Source organism: Prionailurus bengalensis, chromosome D1, assembly GCF_016509475.1.
Source record: "Prionailurus bengalensis isolate Pbe53 chromosome D1, Fcat_Pben_1.1_paternal_pri, whole genome shotgun sequence".
In the NCBI taxonomy this organism is placed as follows: Eukaryota; Metazoa; Chordata; class Mammalia; order Carnivora; family Felidae; genus Prionailurus; species Prionailurus bengalensis.
The window spans coordinates 57602284-57621868 of NC_057346.1; the positions used below are offsets into that span (position 1 = coordinate 57602284).

The following is a 19585-nucleotide window of genomic DNA, read 5'->3' on the forward strand; positions in this document are numbered from 1 at the left end:
GTGATTTTAAGTCTATGATTCTAAAATTTTATTAAAACGAGATAATCCTTATCTTCAAAGAACTTTCAATCTAGTAGATGAGGTGGGCAAATAGTTACTTTTGATAAGCGTAATAAAAAGTCCTATAGAGTAAATGCAAGGCCCTGGCAGAATGGGGAAGGAACCAGGACTGTTTCCTCAAGGCTGATCTTAAGAACCACTCACGTTAGAATCATTGGGAATCTTTTTTTTTTTTTTTAAATGTTTATTTCTGAGCTCCATTCCAGATCTCCTGGATTGGAACTTCTGGTGTGGCATCCAAGTCTACTTTATAAGAATGAGCTCCTAGGTGATTCTTAGGCAGACTGAAATTTGGTACTGCATGCCCAGAGTCAGGATGACTTTTCTGAGAGGTGATAATCGGACTGAGGAAAAGAAGTAGCTGGGTCAAAATACGTAACCACAGAAATAAAATGGCAGTACTGTGTTTTGATAAAGAATAGCAGTTTTGTACAGCATTCCCTCCATGCGGTAGATCTTTTCAAAATGATAGCATTTCTTAAAAACAACCTGAGATTCTGTGATAAGGGCCTCAGATATCCTGGAACAGATCTTTGTTTACAAGGGAGCAAGAGCTGGCCTCAGTTTATTATTAATTAGTCCAAGGTGGGAGGCTGTTAAAGAGGGCTCTGATAAGGACTCCCACAGAGTCCCTGAGAGGCTATTCTCTGCCACTGTCCACTCTGCTGCCCATAGCCTCCTGGTCCTCATTTTCCACCTGCCCCTGGCTGCTTATCTTTTCTGGAGCCTGCAGTGTCATCAGCAAGAAAGTAATAGTGTGAGGGAGGGCCTGGTGGCCACAAGTGCAGGGTGTTCTGGGACATGAGGTACAGCTGGACAACAGTTGTGTGGGCATGTGGGGAGCTGTCGACACGTGGAAGGAGGAGGCATAAGCTGGGTTGAAGGAGAGAAAGTGGCATAGTAGATTCTAAGTCTGAGCTCCACTGCTGGCCTCTCTGTGAGCCTGGGCAAGTCCCTTCCCCAAGCTGGCCTCTGCATTCCTGCCTGGAAGAGACGGTTTGTGTTAGATGATTTCTGCAGTGACCACTGGCTTTAATATTTTGGATGCTACAATCTCATCTGACCCCAACCACCACCGTGTGGTGAAGAATGCATGCCAGGAACCGTACGCATTTTACAGCGAGGAAGCTATGGCCCAGCGCGGGGCAGTGACTTGCCCACCACCACACAGCCACTTAGGAGCAAAGCCTTATTCCTCCAGCATCCAATGTTCAGCCTCGCCTTTTGATCAGTCTCAGGCTGGATAAACTGAAGCAAAGTGAGAGGCATTTGGTCTCCCGTCCAGGAAGCAGGCGCTGCAAGAGACGGAAGGATCGGAGCCCTCGGCTGTGTAAGGCCAAGCAGCTGGGCGGAGGCGCCCTAAGTCAGCCAGAGTAGAAGTGGGTGTGCTGGGGCCGGGCGGGGCTGGGGGAGGAGGCGCCCTGGGGAAGGTTAAAGGGAGCAGAGCGCGGGTCGGGGTGCAGAGCCGAGGGGGCGCGCTGTGTGCTAACTGGCCACCCGAGCGCCAAGGAGTGCTGTGCGGAGGCACTGGGGAGCACAGAGTGCGGTGTCCTACCGACGGACGGGCGCCCCTCAGAGGCTTGCCGAGAGGCAGGTAAGGCGCACTAGCAGGGTCGGGAAAACTGGGTTGCAGCTGAGGGTAGAAGTGAGGAGTCTTCCCGCTTCCCGAGAGAACGCCGACCCGAGGTGCGGAACGGCTCACGTACGGAGCTGATCCTCCCCAGACCCGAGCTGCAGGGATCCCGGGGCCCCACGTGGCGCGGAGCTGGGCTCCTGGCACACCCAACCTGAAAACCATGGGGGCTTGCACCGGCACTCACAGGCCCCCGGACCGCGGCTCGAAAGCTCTTTCCACGTCCACAAATGTGCGTGCGAACACCGGCTGGTCCGCAGCGAGAGCACACGCAGAAACACCCTTCGGGGACCCTGCGTGGTTTTTTTTGCTCTGCCGGAGCTGACTTGCCCATTTGCTACTGCATTGTGTCCTGCACCTGGGGACTTTCAAAGGCACACCTTCTGTTGCTAATAACAGAGGTCTAGGTTGGGAGTCGGGAGACTGGAGTTCCAGTTTACAGGTTGTGTAAACCTGTGCAAGTCCCCTACCGGCTGTATGCCTTGTGCTGTCTTTTTTTTTTTTTTTTAACTTGTTTTATTTTTTATTTTTTTAAACTTACATCCAAATTAGTTAGCATATAGTGCAACAATGATTTCAGGAGTAGATTCCTTAGTGCCCCTTACCCATTTAGCCCATCCCCCTTCCCACAACCCCTGCAGTAACCCTGTTTGTTCTCCGTATTTATGAGTCTCTTCTGTTTTGTCCCCCTCCCTGTTTTTATGTTAGTTTTGTTTCCCTTCCCTTATGTTCCTCTGTTTTGTCTTAAAGTCCTCATATGAGTGAAGTCATATGATTTTTGTCTTTCTCTGACTGACTAATTTCACTGAGCATAATACCCTCCAGTTCTATCCACGTACTTGCAAATGGCACGATTTCATTCTTTTTGATTGCCGAGTAATACTCCATTGTATATGTATACCACATCTTCTTTATCCATTCATCCATCGATGGACATTTGGGCTCTTTCCATACTTTGGCTATTGTTGATAGTGCTGCTATAAACATGGGGGTGCATGTGTCCCTTTGAAACAGCACACCTGTATCCCTTGGATAAATGTCTAGTAGTGCAATTGCTGGGTCGTAGGGTAGTTCTGTTTTTAGTTTTTTGAGGAACCTCCATACTGTTTTCCATAGTGGCTGCACCAGCTTGCATTCCCATGCCTTGTGCTTTCTTTTCCTGGGTCACTACCTGTAGAATGGACCTCTCCGTCTTGTTGCCCCACACTCCGTGTGACATGAGGGGAAAGAGGTCTGGACCTGGGTGGGATTCTCTTACCTAGAAAGTAGATGAGTTCAGACAGACCCTTGTATGAAGGCCCATGAAGAGTATCTCCTCCTTTCCCTCCTCCCCATCTTCACCAATTTGCATATGGGGAAACTGAGGCAGCAGGGAGCTAGCTTGCCTAGGAACATACCAGGACCAGAGAGAAGCAAAACCCAAGCCTCCTCACTTCTAATCCAGGGCTCTCTCCACTTCACCTACGAACGTGCATTGTAAAAGTGTAAGGTCCTCATTTTGTAATGCCATCTATCAACTTGGGTGGTTCCAAATGGAGGAGACCCCTGCCTGAGGCATGGAAACTGCTTTCATATTTTCTTGATTCCTCAAGATGATAACCAACAACGTTCTTCATCCCTCACTCACTTCATACATCTCAAAACACATTTCTATCCATACACTGAATGAGCAGGTGCTCAAAATACCTACTGAGAGGGAATTAAGGCAAAACCCCCATCTTACTGATGGGGAACATGAGGCCCAGAGTGGAGCCGTGACTTCACTGAGACACACAGCTAGACACAGCCAAATAGGGGCAGGTCTCTTGATTCCAATTCCTGTGTGTTCTCCATTAACTATAGGACTACCAAATGGTACCCCTCAATGGAAAGGGACTACAGGGCTGATCAGAGTATGAGAAACAAGGAAGGCTTCTGAAGGAGGAAAGTGTGTCAAGAATCAAGAAGAGTAATAAGAACGTGTTGGCTTCTTCAGAAGATAGAGAACTAAGGCAGCGGGCATGGGGCAACACTTGGTAATCTGGAGGTGGGGGTAGAAAAACAGAAAAGAAAACCAGGTGACCCGACTGCCCAATAATTGTCTCTTATGTTTCTATAATACTTGGCAATTTCTAAAACACCTTCCTCTGTTGTCTCCTCCAGTTCCCATGTGAGGTAAACAGGGCAGGGATAATTATCCCCATCTCATACATGAGTTTCAGAGGAAATAAATGCAGTGCTCAAGGTCACATACCCAAGCATACAGCCAAGATTGGAACCATGAAACACACACATGAAAGGCAAAATCACAGGCTGGGTGACTGGAAATTGGACTGTGTGTGTGCAGTGGTTGGGTGTGTGTGGCCACACCCTGAGTAGGTACACAGGGAAGAGGGTGGCAAAGCCACTGCTAGTGTTTTGGGGCCAAGAATGTTTGCCCTTTGGATTGAATAGGATTCAGGTGCAGGGAACATCTGGGCTTTCAAAGAAGTCTTAGAATTCCTTCTCCTCTGAGTCACTTCCCCACCTGACTGAGACACCTTCTTTTCTTTGAGCCACCCCTTCCCCAGACCAAATCAAATATGTTTTGGCCTGCTCTTGCTTTTTAAGTACTGTAAGCTGTTTTCAAGAATGTCTATGTGTGTACTGGATAGGGGATGGTCTAATAAGAAATGGCATTGATTCATTTATTTTTTTAATCAATTTTTAAAATGTTCAGTTATTTGTTTTGAGAGATAAAGGGAGAGAGAACACAAGCAGGGGAGGGACAGAGAGAAAGGGAAAGAGAAAATCCCAAGCAGGCTCCACACTGTCAGTGCAGAGCCTGATGCAGGGCTCGAACCCACAAACCATGAGATCATGACCTGAGCCGAAATCAAGAGTCAGATGCTTAACCAACTGAGCCACCCAGGTGCCCCTGTTTCATTTATTCTTGAGTGCCTACTATGTGCTTGGGCCCAGGGCATAAAGAAGTATATGAGGCACAGGTCCCTGCCCTCACACCTCACAGCACATAGTTTAGCTTACATACCTACATATATCGATACCTATACATACATACACTTTCAGTACAGCATAGTGCTCTAATAGGGTTTTATGCAAAGCACTTTAGGAACAGACAAGAGGGAAAGACTAATTGGCTAGGGAGTGGGGAAGGGGGTCTCTCAGGAGGGGGTCTATAGAGGTGACATTAGAGCTGGGCCTTTAAGGATGAGTAGGAGTTCACCAGGAAGATAAAAAGAGGAAGGAAACTCCTCTGCTTAAGAAAACAGCATAAGCAAAGGCAAGAGGTGTGCAAATGTGAGGAATGTTTGGAGAATGGTCTGTAACTCAGTACCAGTTGGCACAGGGAACTGGGGAGAGGCAGGGTCATATCCAAAGAAGCTTCAATGACAATCTGAGAAGGTTAGACTTTCCTACAGGCAACGGGGAACTGATACTAGAAAGGTCCGTGGATGTGATACCAATTTGTAATCCCAGTTCACGGGGCTGTGAGACCTTGTGCAAGTGGTTTCCTCAGGGAGGGGGTGCTCTATTTTCCTGTTTAGATGGGGATTGTACTAACAACATAATTATTAAGATCCCTTTCAGCTCAGATTCTATCTCTGTCTCCTTCCAACTCTTTGTTAAGGTCCGTACCTTGAACTCCTCCTCCCACTCCACTGGCTTCCCAGTCCATGTGGTGATAAGATTGCCAGAGGGACCAATGGCAAAATTGTGTGGTCCCAGGGATTGTCTTTGGATCTCCATCTGCTTTGTGTGGCTTTTTCCCCCTCACCTCTCTTTACCACATTTCTAAACACTTAAGATGTTCACTCTGAAAGAGTAGCTAAAACAGAGCAGTGGGAAAACCAAAAGAACCAATGGCGGAGTTTCATTTTTCCCCAGAGAAACCTGAAAGAAAACCTAAGATGCCCAGTTCATCCTTCAGATGACAGCTTTACAGCTCCACCCCCAGGTTAGACACCTTTGAGTTCTAACTCACAGGGATGGGGAGTTGGGGGATGAGGTACCTGGCTGGCTCAGTTGGAGCATGTGACTCGAGTTCAAGCCCCATGTTGGGCATAGAGCTTACTTAAAAAACAAACAAACAAACAAACAAACAAACAAACCAAACGTTTAGGAAGAATCTGTTAAGGTGCAGGAAATAGAAATAGCAATAGAGTGTGGAAGAAGAGAGTGAGCCTGCTTTTTGGGGGATCAGGAGTGGGTCTAGAGCAGAAAGGACCATGGGAGATGAGATTATAAAAGAAGGTTAACTCCTCGTCCAAAACATGCCAACATCCACCCCCCCCCCATCCCTACTAGATCCTCAATTGGTGAGAATCTGCAGTACAGGAAAAAGTATGGAGTTAGAGGATATGATGCTACAGGACACGAGAAGACTGTGTTCCATATGATGCACAACTCAGATGCCAGGGAATGTTGCCATTGGTAGTGGAAAGAGCACCTTAACAGCACATGCCCCCAAAGACCTCCGTCCTCATCAGAGCTCTGCCTGTCACTAGTCGTGTCATTTTGGGCAAGTCACCCTCCCTCTCAGAGCTTCCATTTCCCCATCTACAAAATGGAGGCGTTGGCCTACAATCTAGATTCTAAATAATCTTTACAATCTCTTTCAGCATGGTCAGTTCCTATTAACTGGTCTATCTTCTGTTTCAAGTTAAGAACTCTCCGGAGCAGAGCTCTGTCTGCCCCATTATGAACTTTATAATCAGTGACTATCTTGACAAGGGAAACCAAGGAGCTCAGAAAGAGGAACAAAATTATCATTGTTGCCAACTGCCAATCCTTGGACCTAGAGGCAGTTCACAGAGAACCAACCCATTCTTTATCAGCTTTCTGTCTCTCCTGACCCAGCAATGCCCTTGCACCCAGGCCCTCATTCCTACCCCAACCCAGTACCTAAAGATAATGTAAGAGTGACTTCTTTGCTTCCCCTGTCAGAACCACAAACTTCCAGGTCTATCCAGAGGCCCCAGAAGGAGGATCTGAGGGATCAATGATTTCATGAACTTTTACTGCCCTCACTGAACCCTGCATTGGAGCCCACCCCATCCACCACACTGTCCGTCCACCCTCATTTTCTGCACAGAGTCTCCCTCCTTCCCTGGCTAGATCACCTGGACAGATGAACTGTTAAGAAAAAAAGCCAAAGTCAACTGACTTGACTCTCAGTTTATCTAGGCAGGAATATTCAGTATAACTTAGTCCTTGTCTCAGGTACATCTTTAATCTGTGAGAAAAAAGTCTGCAGCCTTCCTTATCTTGTGATTCAGGGGCTCTAAAAAGACCCCAAAATACCTCTCCCACCAACCTGTCCAATCTCCCATAATCTCACAGTGTGGTTTTGTGATTTGTACCTTTGTGGGATGTTAGAGCTTACTGCAACCTTGCCAGATTACATAGTTAAAGTGCCTTCATTTTATAGATGCAGACAGAAGCTGAGGCCCAGAAAAGGGAAGTCACATGCCCAAAGTCACACAAGTAGCAACTGAACCAAGACAGCTCCTTGGGTTTCCATTTCCTTAACTGTAAGATGAGGGAGGTTAACTAAAGGTTAGACTAAATGGCCTCTGAAGGTCCCGCCAGCCTCTGCTCTGCAAAAATAAAACCGTCACCACCCCTGTGCGGCACCTGGTACCAGATGCTGCAATTTTCTTCTTTAATTTTCACCATGAGTTTTGCTACAGATAGTGCTGATGCTGTGACCATGTATTACCCAGTCTCTCCAAATAGGTTCATTGGAAACATCATTTGTGCCTATGTAAAGTATCAACCCGCTGCCAGCTGCCACCCTGCCACACACATCATTCCCTTGGGACTCAGGCTCTTTGAACCTTTTAGAGACTTCTGTTAAGATACCTGTACCCTTAGGAAAGGGAATATTTTAGTCTGCACTGTTGGCAGCTCCCCGAGCAGGAGTCCACATATTAAACTGAGGTTTATCACAAAGTCACCCAGTAGAGACATTGCGGGCCTGGGGTTGAGGGACAGCAATCAGATGTCCCTTAGCCACTGCACAGTTCCTGTAACTGCAACCCTAGGCTGGTCTGACCCAGCTGCTGCATAAAGGGGAGGGGAAGTGGGGGGGGGGGTGCACAGCAAAGCTATTGCACAACCCTTGGGGCCCCAGCCTTAGGAGATACACCCTGGTTCTGAAGATTTTTCTGTGTGTCTGATTTCTTCCTTCCCTGCCTCCTCCCCTGTTTTCCAGCACTGGGCCTTTCCTTCTCAGCTCTCAGTGTCAACACTGAGACCCCAGATGTGTCCAGAGACACCCTGAAGAAGCTGAGGGGCAGGGGAGCCTTAGGGCACCCACAGGGAGATTTCTGAAGCTGATTCAGAGCCAGAGAATTTGCCTACTATTTGGTGAGTCTTCCAGATATAGGTTCCCCTTCCTCTGCCCTGTCAGTTAAAACTACTTTGCAAAGGATTTCTAAGAAAACTGGTAACAGTGACTGCTCTGGAAAGAGTCCTGGACCACTGGGAATAGGGAGACTTCGTCTTCACTGTATGTACTGTGTATACATACTTACTAGATTGAAACATTTTTTTCACCATAATAAAAGTGTATGCTCAAGCAAGCCTGGAGGGAGGCAGGACAGGGATAATAGTCTTTTGTTGTTGTTTTTAATCATGGTTTAAAAAATACATGAAATTTACCATTTTAACTGTTTTTAAGTATACAGCTCAGTATCATTAACTGTATTCACATCGTTGTGCAACAGATCTCTAGAACTTTTTCATCTTGCAAAGTTGAAACTCAACCCATTGAATAACTCCTGATGATAATCATTTCGACAGATGAGAAAACTAGAGCCAGAACATGGCAAGAAGCCCATTTCTTTCAAAGTGGGATCCTCGCGCCTGTGTGGCTCAGTCAGTTAAGTGTCCAACTTCAGCTCAGGTCACGATCTCGTGGTCCGTGAGTTCGAGCCCCGCATCGGGCTCTGGGCTGACGGCTCGGAGCCTGGAGGCTGCTTCCGATTCTGTGTCTCCCTCTTTCTCTGCCCCTCCCCCATTCATGCTTTGTCTCTCTCTGTCTCAAAAATAAATAAACGTTAAAAAAAAATTCAAAGTGGGATTCTCCAGGCACTCCATCTATCTGTTATCTGCCTGTAAAACTGTCCAAGGCCCCTTCTTCCCTAAGCCATTTCCCACATACCTCTCACAAATCACATCTATGAGATCTTAACTCCTGCCCCCACCTTGTCATCCCCATGGTCCCAGCTCAGGACTCAGTGTCTTCTGCCTGAACTATTTCAGGACCCTTGTCATTAGGCTCCCTGCTTCAATTCTTGCCTCAATTCTTGCCAGTCCGTATGGCAGCCCGACTGTCCTTTCAAAGCATAGATCTCATGACTGTATTCCCTTTTAAAATACTTTTCCATGGCTCTTCCCCAACTACAGGATAAAGTTCCAGCTCTGCAGCCTGGCACTCAAGGCTCTCCATGATCTACTTCAGAGAAGTCTCTCTCTATCCCACGTTCTACGTTGTTTTTTTTTTTTTTAATTTAAATTTTAATGTTTGTTTTTGAGAGAAAGAGACAGAAAATGAGCAGGGGAGGGGCAGAGAGAGAGGGAGACACAGAATCAAAGCAGGCTCCAGGCTCTAAGCTGTCAGCACAGAGCTCAACGTGGGGCTTGAGCTCATGAACCATGAGACTGTGACCTGAGCTGAAGTCAGCTGCTTAACCGACCGAGCCACCCAGGTGTCCCTCTTCTAAACATTCTTGTTGTCATGCTTGTTTACCTCTTTGCTTTTCTTGCCTTCTCTACTTCCTAAAAGCCCTCCAAGGTCCAATTCAAATGCCTCCATCACTGAATACTCTCTGAGCCTTGATCAGAATTTGTCCCTTCTTTCTCTAAGCCCCAGTAGCCCTTGGCTTGTTGCCTTCATAATACATCAGCTGGCAATGTCCCTAAGTTCAGGGACTGTGTTTGATCCTCCCCAAGCTCCCAGCATGAGGCCCTGACTGGCTGAATGATGAGTTGAGCCATTAATTTCATTGTGCTGCTCCTGCTTTCCATTGGTCCATACAAGGGAAGAAGAAGGCACAAATTTCTTACCTGACAATTGAGGTAGTAGATGAGAATCTCTGCCTTCTGGATCTTAACTCCACGAGCCCTTGTTCTCTTTCCCTCCTCCGTCCAGACAAGGTAGTTCAAGTACTACTTACCAGGGAGCCCCAAAGGCCTTGCACGAAATGTAGGCCAGTCCTGGGTGATTGCTGTATTATTTAAATTCTTCCCCCTAACTTCTTCATTCATAGAGTTGTTCATGAATATTGATCATGGTCATAACAGTCATCTTTTGTTTGGAAGAGACCATATGTAATATTCAAGTTTGTTAGTTTCAGTTAGGTTGACAGATCTACCTAGATAAAGGAGGGCTTTGGAACCAGTTAGTGAACTCTGAGTGATTGGCCTGTGGAAAAGTCCCTAAAATAGCCATTTTTACTGGAGACTATTGAAGGAAGAACAGCCAGCCAGTTACTAGGTAGACCCCTGGGGAAACACAACACCCAGCCAGTCTCAGGGTAATCCCCTAGACTTGAGGGAGAGATACAGTCCTGCTGACCAGGAGCATGTGGTCTGCTAATACCCTTATCAATAACAAGAGAATAGCCACACAGTGCCTTACATGTAAGTGCTGGTCAAAAGGGAGGGCCGCAACAATAAAGCTTGTGGAATATGGTTAAAGGATAGAGAGCACTCAATGAAGTCTTCCTGAAAGAAGTGAGTGTGGATGGAGCCTTGCTTAAAGAGAATGACATGATTTTTCAGAGATTAGGATACAAAGTTGTCTTTGGATGTTTTTCTATATCCTGGACTGGATATATCCTGGATATATCCTGGACTGGATGTTTTCTATATCCTGTTTTTAGAGATCCTGGACTAAGGATCTCTAAGAAGAAGGGGAAGGAACATTTATTATACACCAGGTACACAGTGACTTTGTGTCAGAAGGCAGGAGAGTTGAGGTGCCTGTCTCTTCCCTTTCTGGGGTAGGAAAACTCCAAACCAGACTGAGTGTTCCTTTCACTCCCCTGCCCTCACGTTCAACCCTGTCCTTCTTTTCCCTGGTTTCTTCAGTGGTTATCAGCCTCTCCCTGTTTCCCCCACTGCCTCTTTTCCAACATAATTTCCCCTAAATAGCTAGCAATACCTAGAGCATTTGGGACATAATGTGCTTAAGAGATCAAATGACCCAGCCTCTGGCCTCCAGGTAGGGTGAAATTTAAGCCATCCCCAAACTTCTTGTAAATGCTGTCCATGGAATATAAAAAAAAAAAAACTGTGCTGAAGGAGGGCTCTGGGTAATGTCTTCTGATGGTGCCACACAGTCCTGCCGAGAGCTGGCCCAGGAGCCAAAGGAGCTGTAAGCCGGCCATCACAGAGAGGGACTCTGTCTTGGCTCTACTTCCAATATTCTCTGTGATCATGGACAGGCCACTTAATTCTCTCTGGGCCTCAGCTTCCCTTTGTATAAAAATGGAAGGAATTAGAGTAAATAATCCCTAAAGCCCTTGTAGCCTAAAGCTCGGTGATTTATAGAATCAAAAAAAAAAAAAAAAGAAAGAAAGAAAGAAAGAAAGAAAGAAAGAAAGAAAGAAAGATTAATATGGGTTACAATGGTTGAGGAAGGCTTTATTCCACAAGTATTTATTGAGCACCTACTGGGTGCTGTCTTAAGTGCTTGCATATAGCAGTTAGTAAAACAGACATAGTCTCTGCCTTCATTGACCTGGCAGTCTAGTGGAGAAGACAGACAAGTAAACAAATAGGTAGAATAAACTGTGATGTTGGGATTTTCGCTGGGGTTTGAGGGAGTCGGGATGGAATTCAAGCTGCAGATGACAGAAGCTATCCCCTTTCTCTTTTCTGTCACCAACAGAGCGTCCTCCAGTTCTTTGCCCACTTCAATCCCTATTGCTATGGAGACCACCAACGGGACTGAGACTTGGTACAAAAGCCTGCACGCTGTGCTGAAGGCTCTAAATGCCACTATTCACAGCAACCTGCTCTGCCGGCCAGGGCCAGACAACCTGACAGAGAAGCGGCGGGCCAGCCTACCTGGCCGTGATGACAACTCCTACATGTACATTCTCTTTGTCATGTTTCTATTTGCTGTCACTGTGGGCAGCCTCATCCTGGGATATACCCGCTCCCGCAAAGTGGACAAGCGCAGTGACCCCTATCACGTGTACATCAAGAACCGTGTGTCTATGATCTGATGCTAGGGGGCCAGGAATGGCAGAATATTAAGACACCAGAACTCAGTGCTGGACCACATCAGGCCTCAGTGTCCCCATCTATAAGATCAACAAGAGAAAGGGCTAGAAGAAGTCATCATTAGGGTGGGAGGAGAGGGGCTGGGAGACCTGGGCCTTTCGGATAAAGATTTTTTTTTCCAGCAAAAGCAGACTTTTGGGAGCCCCATGAACAAATATATAGAAGTAGCAAAAGATAGTAACCACTACTGGTCCAGTGGCTGGAGTACTGGGAGCTAGGAGCTGGAGGCTGGAGGAAGGAGAAAAGGAAGTTGTAGCAGAAGCAAATGAAACAGGAAGATGCACAGAGGACATGTTTTTTGATGCGCTATCTTCAACGACCATGAAAAGCAGCAGTGATTACCATCTCACAGATAAGAAATGAGTAACGTTACTTATTTATATTTGTTCACATTTTATATTTTTCCAGACATTTAACATTTGTGATTTTATCCCCTGTGAGGGAAGCAAATTAAGTACCATTCTGCCCATCTGGGCCAGAGTAGTGCCATAGCTGGAACGTAGGAGCTCTGGTTTCCTTGCCTAGTGCTCTTTAAACACGGGACAGGATCCAGGCCTGAAACTTACACAATTCTGGGGGTCCCCTTAAGAAAAAGAATTCAAAATAATTTTGCTTTTGCAAATATTACAAAAACATATTGCCATGTCAATACATTACTAGGACCCCTCCCAAGACCCTAAGGAGCCATGCAAGTGCAGGGCCCTGAATGTTAAGGCTCTTTAGTTCCATGATTCGTGCACTTCTCCAGCCAGGTCACAGTGCCCTTCCGAGCCACATCTCCAGTCACTACCTCTAACACAGACTCTTCTGATTTGATTAAACTCTGGGAAGAATTTTCTGACACCAAATTGAAATCTGCTTCTAGAAGGTTATTATCACACCTAGAAGATTACCATATTAAAAGAAGGAGAGCATGCAAGGCAGGTACCTGGTTCAGTGGAAGGATTCTGGTACATGAACTGAGTGGTCATGCCTTTCTCTGATCCTTTTCCCACCTCCTCACAATGAAACAGTTCAACTTGAAAGTCTCTAAGAGCTCTACTAGTTCTGACATTCTGGTCTTCACATACATTAGATTAAAACCATAAAATTGTGTTTGTAGGTCAAAAGCAGCTGAATATCAGTAGTTTTCATATGGTTCAGCCTAATATGTGCAATGTGACGAGTGAATACCTTACAAGCTACAAATCCCCAGCTGGAACCTCGCACTGTTCTGTTTGATTTCTGTTTAAGGGATGTACAAAGGGTCTCCAGAAAGCCCTATTGAAACATACATATTTGTATATAGCAAAAACCCTGAAAGAATATTTTGATAGTAATTATCTCTGAAAAATAAGGATTGTGATTTTCCCTTTTTTACTTAAAAAATTATGTAATATTTGATTTATCTGACCATAAGTATGCTACTTGTATAATCGGTGGGGGGGGGGGGGGGAAGCTACTTCCACCTTGAAAAAATAAAAATAAATGCTTGTGTGTTTCTTGAATGGAAGATACAGAACACATTCATTCCCATGAGCAGTCAGTTGTGTTAACTCCCTGCAAATCTGTGCTGAGCCCCATATGTGCTCAAGCCTTTCCTTAGTTTTTCTTTTTTTTTTTTTTAAATGTTTATTTATTTATTTTGAGAGAGTGAGCATGAGCAGGGGAGGGGCAGAGAGAGGGAGAGAAAATCCCAAGCAGGCTCCATGCTGTCAGCGCAGAGCCCGACGTGGGACTCAGTTCCACACCCTGAGATCATACCTGAGCTGAAATCAAGAGTCAGATGCTTAACTGACTAAGCCACCCAGGCATAGCTTTCCTTAGCTCTTCTTGAAGGAGAAGGTAGAGACCTATTTAAGAAGATTTGACATATGGGAAGAAAACGATTCAGAAGTCTACAGTTGAATGAGACTTTAGAGACCACCCAGTCCAAAGTCCCAAATAGGAAATGGAATCAAGAATAGGAATGAATGGTCAGGCTAGAAGGGTTTTAAGAAATGAGATTGGGTAGATTTTGAGGAGTCAGACAAAGGTAGAATTTGAGCTGGGTTTTGAAAAGATAGGACTGATCTAAGTGGGCACAGCAAAAGAAGACAACAAACCAAGGGAAGCTTGAGGGTAGAAATGTGGTGAAACCACACGCCTAAAGAGAGTGGTTGGCTGGGAAATTGGGCAGGAAGCAGACCCAGTGTGGCAACTCTGGGACTTCAGTGTCCCTAACCATGGTAGTGGCTCTCCTTCACAGAGTCCTTATGCTTACAGGATTAAATAATAGAATAATATGAATTCTTTTGCTTGCAAGTTGCAGAAACCCAGTGTATATTAGCATTAACAGGAAAGAGGATTTGTTGAAGGGAGCATGGAGCAGTCAGTCACAAGTTCAAAAGAAGAGTTACTCCTGAGTAGCACCAGGGCAACTCCTGAGCACCAGGGCAACTCCTGAGCCTAGAACTACTTATTTGCCTGAATTCACAAAGTAAGGGCTCTATATACCTCGTTACTACCCTCCCCACCCTCCAGCTCTACCCCACCCCAAATGTTTGTGAGTTAAGTGGCAATACCCTCTCAGCACATAGGACTTTTTATCGGCACCGGTTCTGCCCTCTGCTGGCCAGATCCCAGAACATCACCTTGAGCCCTCAAAGCAAAACTTGAACAATCCCTCATTCGCCAGACATTTATTGAGGGCCCACTACGTGCCAAGCACTCATCTAGGCACTCTTGGAATACATAAGTAAAAAAGATCAAAGAAACCTCTGCTCTAACACTTAAGAGCATTTATTATATGTCAGGTAGTGGTCTAAGCATTGTATATACATTAACTCATTCAGCTTGTAATACCCATATAACAACGCTTATGAGTAGGTATTCCTTATAATTACTTCAGTAGAGCCCACTAGTTCTTCATCTAACTGCTGTACCACATTCAATCCAACTTTGGCACCATGGTACACCCAACCCAGGGTGTGGATCTGAATTGTCCCTTGAAATGAATGGGAAAGTGATCTGGGGAAATGGTAGCAGGGCACTGACACTGATAGGTTGAGGTTGGGTTCCCTAGAAACAGAATTTGAGACAGGCATTTATTGATGGGGCACTTTTCAGGAAAAACCTTCAAGGGAGAGAAGGAAGTAGATAGGAAAGGGAAAGAACCAAAATGTGTTCTCATGTCCCTGGCCTAATCCTCAGGGAACTGTTCTACATGGCAGGGGCACAAACCACACAGCAGGATTACACCCCCTTGAGGCAAGGGGGATGGCTCTTGATGCCCCCATATAGTCAGTCATTGGTTGTGGACCACCCTGGTTGGGAGGGGGGACAAGAGGAAGGTTGTAAGGAGGATCTCATCAATGGAGGGCAATTCTCTGGAGACAGGTGATGGCTGCTAGAGGGGGTACTTAATCTCGGAGGGGCACTTGATAAGAGCTTAGTAACATGACCACCACTGGCTCCAAGGCAAGTAGGCAAATGAGGTTCCTGCCTGGGCAGCGATGTCCTAACCAAATCTCTATTACTGTGGAAGGGAAGAATGGATTTCGGTGGACAGCTAGTGGTCTTCACCCTACCCTCCTCACTCTTTCCCCCAGGACTGGCCATGAAAGAAAAATGTACAGCCTTGTCAAGAAGAAAGAAGTGCTGTTACTCTGATTTGGTCTCGTTTTTTGGGGGGCGTGGGGGTTGGAACCTTGTGGGTATAACTAAGCCTGTTCTGGCAGTGTGACTTTTACTCATTTTTTCCCCTGGTATTGGTGAATCTTGTCTCATCTCTCTTTGTAATGGCAATATCCAAGATGTTGGTTTAAGCATAAGGGAAATAGACAAAGCAAGGCTTTCAGCCTGTTTCAGGTGCCACTAAGAAACCAAGAATATGATCTGCCTAGATGAAATCAGAGGACCCATCCGTGGCAGTGGTTAAACACTGACAGAGAATGAGCTCCTGGGGAGCAGGAGAGTCAGAAATTAGTGACCAGGAAAAAGTGAAGAAAAACTAGTTTTTGATGTGCAGCCAATCTCTGCTAAGCACTGTGCTGAGAATTTGCATGTTACCTATTTCACCTTCCCAAAATCTCTTAACTTTTTTAAATCCTCATTTAATAGATGAGGAAACAGAAGCTCAGAGGTGAAATAGCTTCTTTAACATTCACTTAATGCGTGAGGCTGTCTAGATTTTATTTTATTTTTTTTTTTAAGTTTTTTTTTTTCAACGTTTATTTATTTTTGGGACAGAGAGAGACAGAGCATGAACGGGGGAGGGGCAGAGAGAGAGGGAGACACAGAATCAGAAACAGGCTCCAGGCTCTGAGCCATCGGCCCAGAGCCCGACGCGGGGCCCGAACTCATGGACCGCGAGATCGTGACCTGGCCGAAGTCGGACGCTCAACCGATTGCGCCACCCAGGCGCCCCATGGCCTGTCTAGATTTTAACACTGACTTGCCTGCATTCAAAGCCCATGTTGTCTCTGATGTGGGAAACAATGGCAGAAGAAAAAAAAAATTAAATTTCCTGACAACTTAACAGCCCATTGACAAGTCCTTGGGACAGGCAGAGTGACCTTCCTCTAGGAGCTCAGCTGCCTCGATGATGACACTTTGCTAAGGGCAAAGGCAATCTTAACATTATCCCAAGCTCCAGGATCCTATAAGTCTACTTAAACATATAAAAATTGCTTTGGAGGGTCACCTGGGTGGCTCAGTCGGTTAAGTGTCCAGCTTCAGCTCAGGTCATGAACTCATGGTTTTTGATTTCGAGCCCCTCGTCGGACCCTGTGCTGACAGCTCAGAGCCTGGAGCCTGCTTTGGATTCTGTGTCTGCCTCTCTCTCTGCCCCTCCCCCGCTCATGCTCTGTCTCTCTCTCTCTCTCTCTGTCTCAAAAATATATAAACATTAAACATTTTTTTATTAAAAATAAATAAATAAATAAAAATTGCTTTGGAAACTTCCTTTATCTCTACCCCGCAAGATATATGTTGACAATCATACTCCAAGCTTACAGCCCCCTGATATACATGTGAAGGGTCTCATGACTGAGTTTTTACTAAACAATAACAAATGATCTCTTCTTAACAGCAGCTAGCCCTTCAAGGTCCTGGAAACCTTGTTTCCAAAATTCCTTAGAGGCTTACTCTATCCCTAAAACCCTCTCCCAACTTGAAAGTATATAATCAGCCACCCATCACAACCCCAGTGCAGCTCTTTCTGCCCAGGGGTCCTGTCCCCATGCTTTAATAAAACCACCTTTTTGCACCAAAGATGTCTCAAGAATTCTTTCTTGGCCATTGGCTCTAACTCCAACACCTCAAACCACATCATCCCCACCATAGCTGGCTCCTTTGAGAGTCACATTAGATCCTTTCTTGAATGTAAACCCTTCTAATCTCCCAGCAGACTGTGGCTGGCCTCTCTGTTCCACCTTCAGGGATCAAGTAGAGCAATCACAATCTCATCCCTGCTCAGCTTCTTCCATCCTCAATCAAGATGCCTCAAAGAGAAGAGAGGACATTGTCATGATTCTATGGGAATAATAAGCCAATTGGGACGGCTCTCGAGTGAGGGTCCCTGAGTCCCCACAACATTGACTCCAGACACTGGGGACAAGGGGAACAGAGACACCAGCCACAGAATCTGCTGGGAGATTAGAAGGAGTTAATCTTAAGAAAGCATCTAATGTGAATCATTGCTGCATCTCCCTTAGTCAGAGACAGGATGGGATTATTTAAGTACATCTGAAAAGAGCTCTGTGGGACAACTGCAGGCTGACAGTTCTGCTTTTGGTTTATTATGTATTCATTCATTCAACAAATATTTATTAGGTACTTAGTTGTAGGTAAAGTGTTTGGGACTAAGAGAACAGCAACAAATAAGGTAGGCATGGTCCCTGCCTTCATGGGGGCAAAGATTAGCTCACCACTTCAGGTTTTCTACCTATAAAAACATTCTATTTCTATGAAGTTTTACTTTGAACCCATCTCTGCCCCTCCCTAACATAGACTGAGGCTACTTTCACCCATCTTACTGCCCGGTTTATGATTCTCTGATCATTTTTACCACGTTGTACTCTTTTGGCACGTCTTTTTCCCTCCAACAAACAATGCAAAGGTGCAGACAGGGACCATGTCTAATGTATCTCTATGCCCCATCAACTAGGATAAAGCCTGGCACAAAGTAGATGCTTAATAAATATTAGAATGGATTAACATTATTATGAGTATTGTGCTACATAAGTTCTCACATGTATATGTACTACCAATCTTTCAAACTATTTCTCTCTCCATTATCTCATTTGGTTTAGAGAATTTTGTTCAGTGGTTTCAATTGAAAGTGAATATGAGAGCACTCTGTAAAATTTAAATGGTGAGGCAGGGCATCTGGGTGACTCAGTCAGCTGAGTGTCTGACTCTTGATTTGGGCTCAGGGTATGGTCTCACGGTTCGTGGGTTCGAGCCCTGCATCAGGCTCTGACAGTGCACAGCCTGCTTGGGATTCTCTCTTTGCCCCTCCCCCACACCCTCTCGCACGAGCACGCGGGCACGCTCTCTCAAAAATAAATAAACATTAAAAAAAAAACTTTAGCGGTGAAGCATTGTTGTTGAGCTCTCTTGCTAGCCCTTAGGCTGGGATAATTTAGGTGACGTACTTAAGGTCATGTAGGAGTGTATGCTAGAATCTGTCTCCTGATTTTCATTTCTGGACTTTTCCTTCCTGCATCAAGGGGAAACTGACAAAAAGAGAGGAACAAAGTACTCAGGAAGCCCATGAATGTGAATGCAAACTCCCACGAGTGGATTCAGGGTTCTGTGCCCAGATCTTTCACATCACCCAGCTGCTGGGAATGTGAGCTGCTCCCCGCTCCCAGCCACATCTCTGTGTGTTGTCCTGGACCACAGATAACTATTTCACCACCCCTCCTGGAGGTGACTCACAACCAATGACAGACTGATGCAGGGATATATAAAGTTCTGGTTCCATGGCATCAGTTTGGGACAATTCAGTTGCCACCTCAACTCCAGACCTCCTCGTTAGGATCAGATGAGGCTTCAGTTGCAACCACTGTGTGAGTTAGCTTCTCCCTCTGTCTACTCCTGTGTCCTCACTTACTGAGGTACCTGCCCCCCAAAACCTGCATGCCACTCTCTATCTCAGCCTGGTTCTAAGGGAATCTTTCCCTGGAGATAGAAATGACAGAGGAATGAGAGGACAGAATATAGATGGGGGCAGTTAGTGGTTCTAACAAAACCAAAAAGAAGATGGGACAGTGATCAGTTCTTTGAATAAGAACTAGAGAACTTGAGAAAAGAGCTTCATGGTCATTGAATAAGAACTAGCCACTAGAGGGCCCAGCACTACAGGTCTAGAGCTCTGCTGCTAAGTTAGAAGCAAAATTCTCATTTTGCCCTTCACTTGGCAGATGCCCACCATAACTATGTGCACTATGTGCACTAAGTGGCCGAACAGTTCCTGTCCTTTTACCTCGTCCATGAACATCAGTGCCCTAGCCTGTTCTAATACCGTTACCAAGCCCTCTGTTCCATTACATATAAACGTACTCCTATAAATCAAGGCTTCGAAAGCCTGTGTTTTTTCCACCCACTGCTCATTGTTCTCAAGGGGTTCAGAAGATCTGAAATGTAGAA

At 45.7% G+C, this 19585-nt stretch overlaps 1 protein-coding gene across 2 annotated transcripts; it reads left to right on the forward strand.

Moving 5' to 3' along the window:
• Positions 1-1509: 1509 nt before the first annotated feature.
• KCNE3 (potassium voltage-gated channel subfamily E regulatory subunit 3) lies at positions 1510-13458 on the forward strand. 2 transcript variants are annotated; one of them, XM_043580257.1, is made up of 3 exons: positions 1511-1654; positions 7890-8044; positions 11574-13458. In XM_043580257.1, the coding sequence occupies exon 3, from the start codon at positions 11614-11616 to the stop codon at positions 11911-11913; it is 300 nt and encodes a 99-aa protein (XP_043436192.1). In that variant the 5' UTR covers positions 1511-1654; positions 7890-8044; positions 11574-11613; the 3' UTR covers positions 11914-13458. The 2 variants fall into 2 exon arrangements, with proteins under 2 accessions (XP_043436194.1, XP_043436192.1); XM_043580259.1 differs by lacking the exon at positions 7890-8044 and having other exon boundaries at positions 1510-1654.
• The last annotated feature ends 6127 nt before the right edge of the window (positions 13459-19585 follow it).

What these genes read in the sequence shown, in the direction of transcription:
- KCNE3 (XM_043580259.1), top strand. Translation starts at nt 11,614, where the DNA reads ATGGAGACCACCAACGGGACTGAGACTTGGTACAAAAGCCTGCACGCT.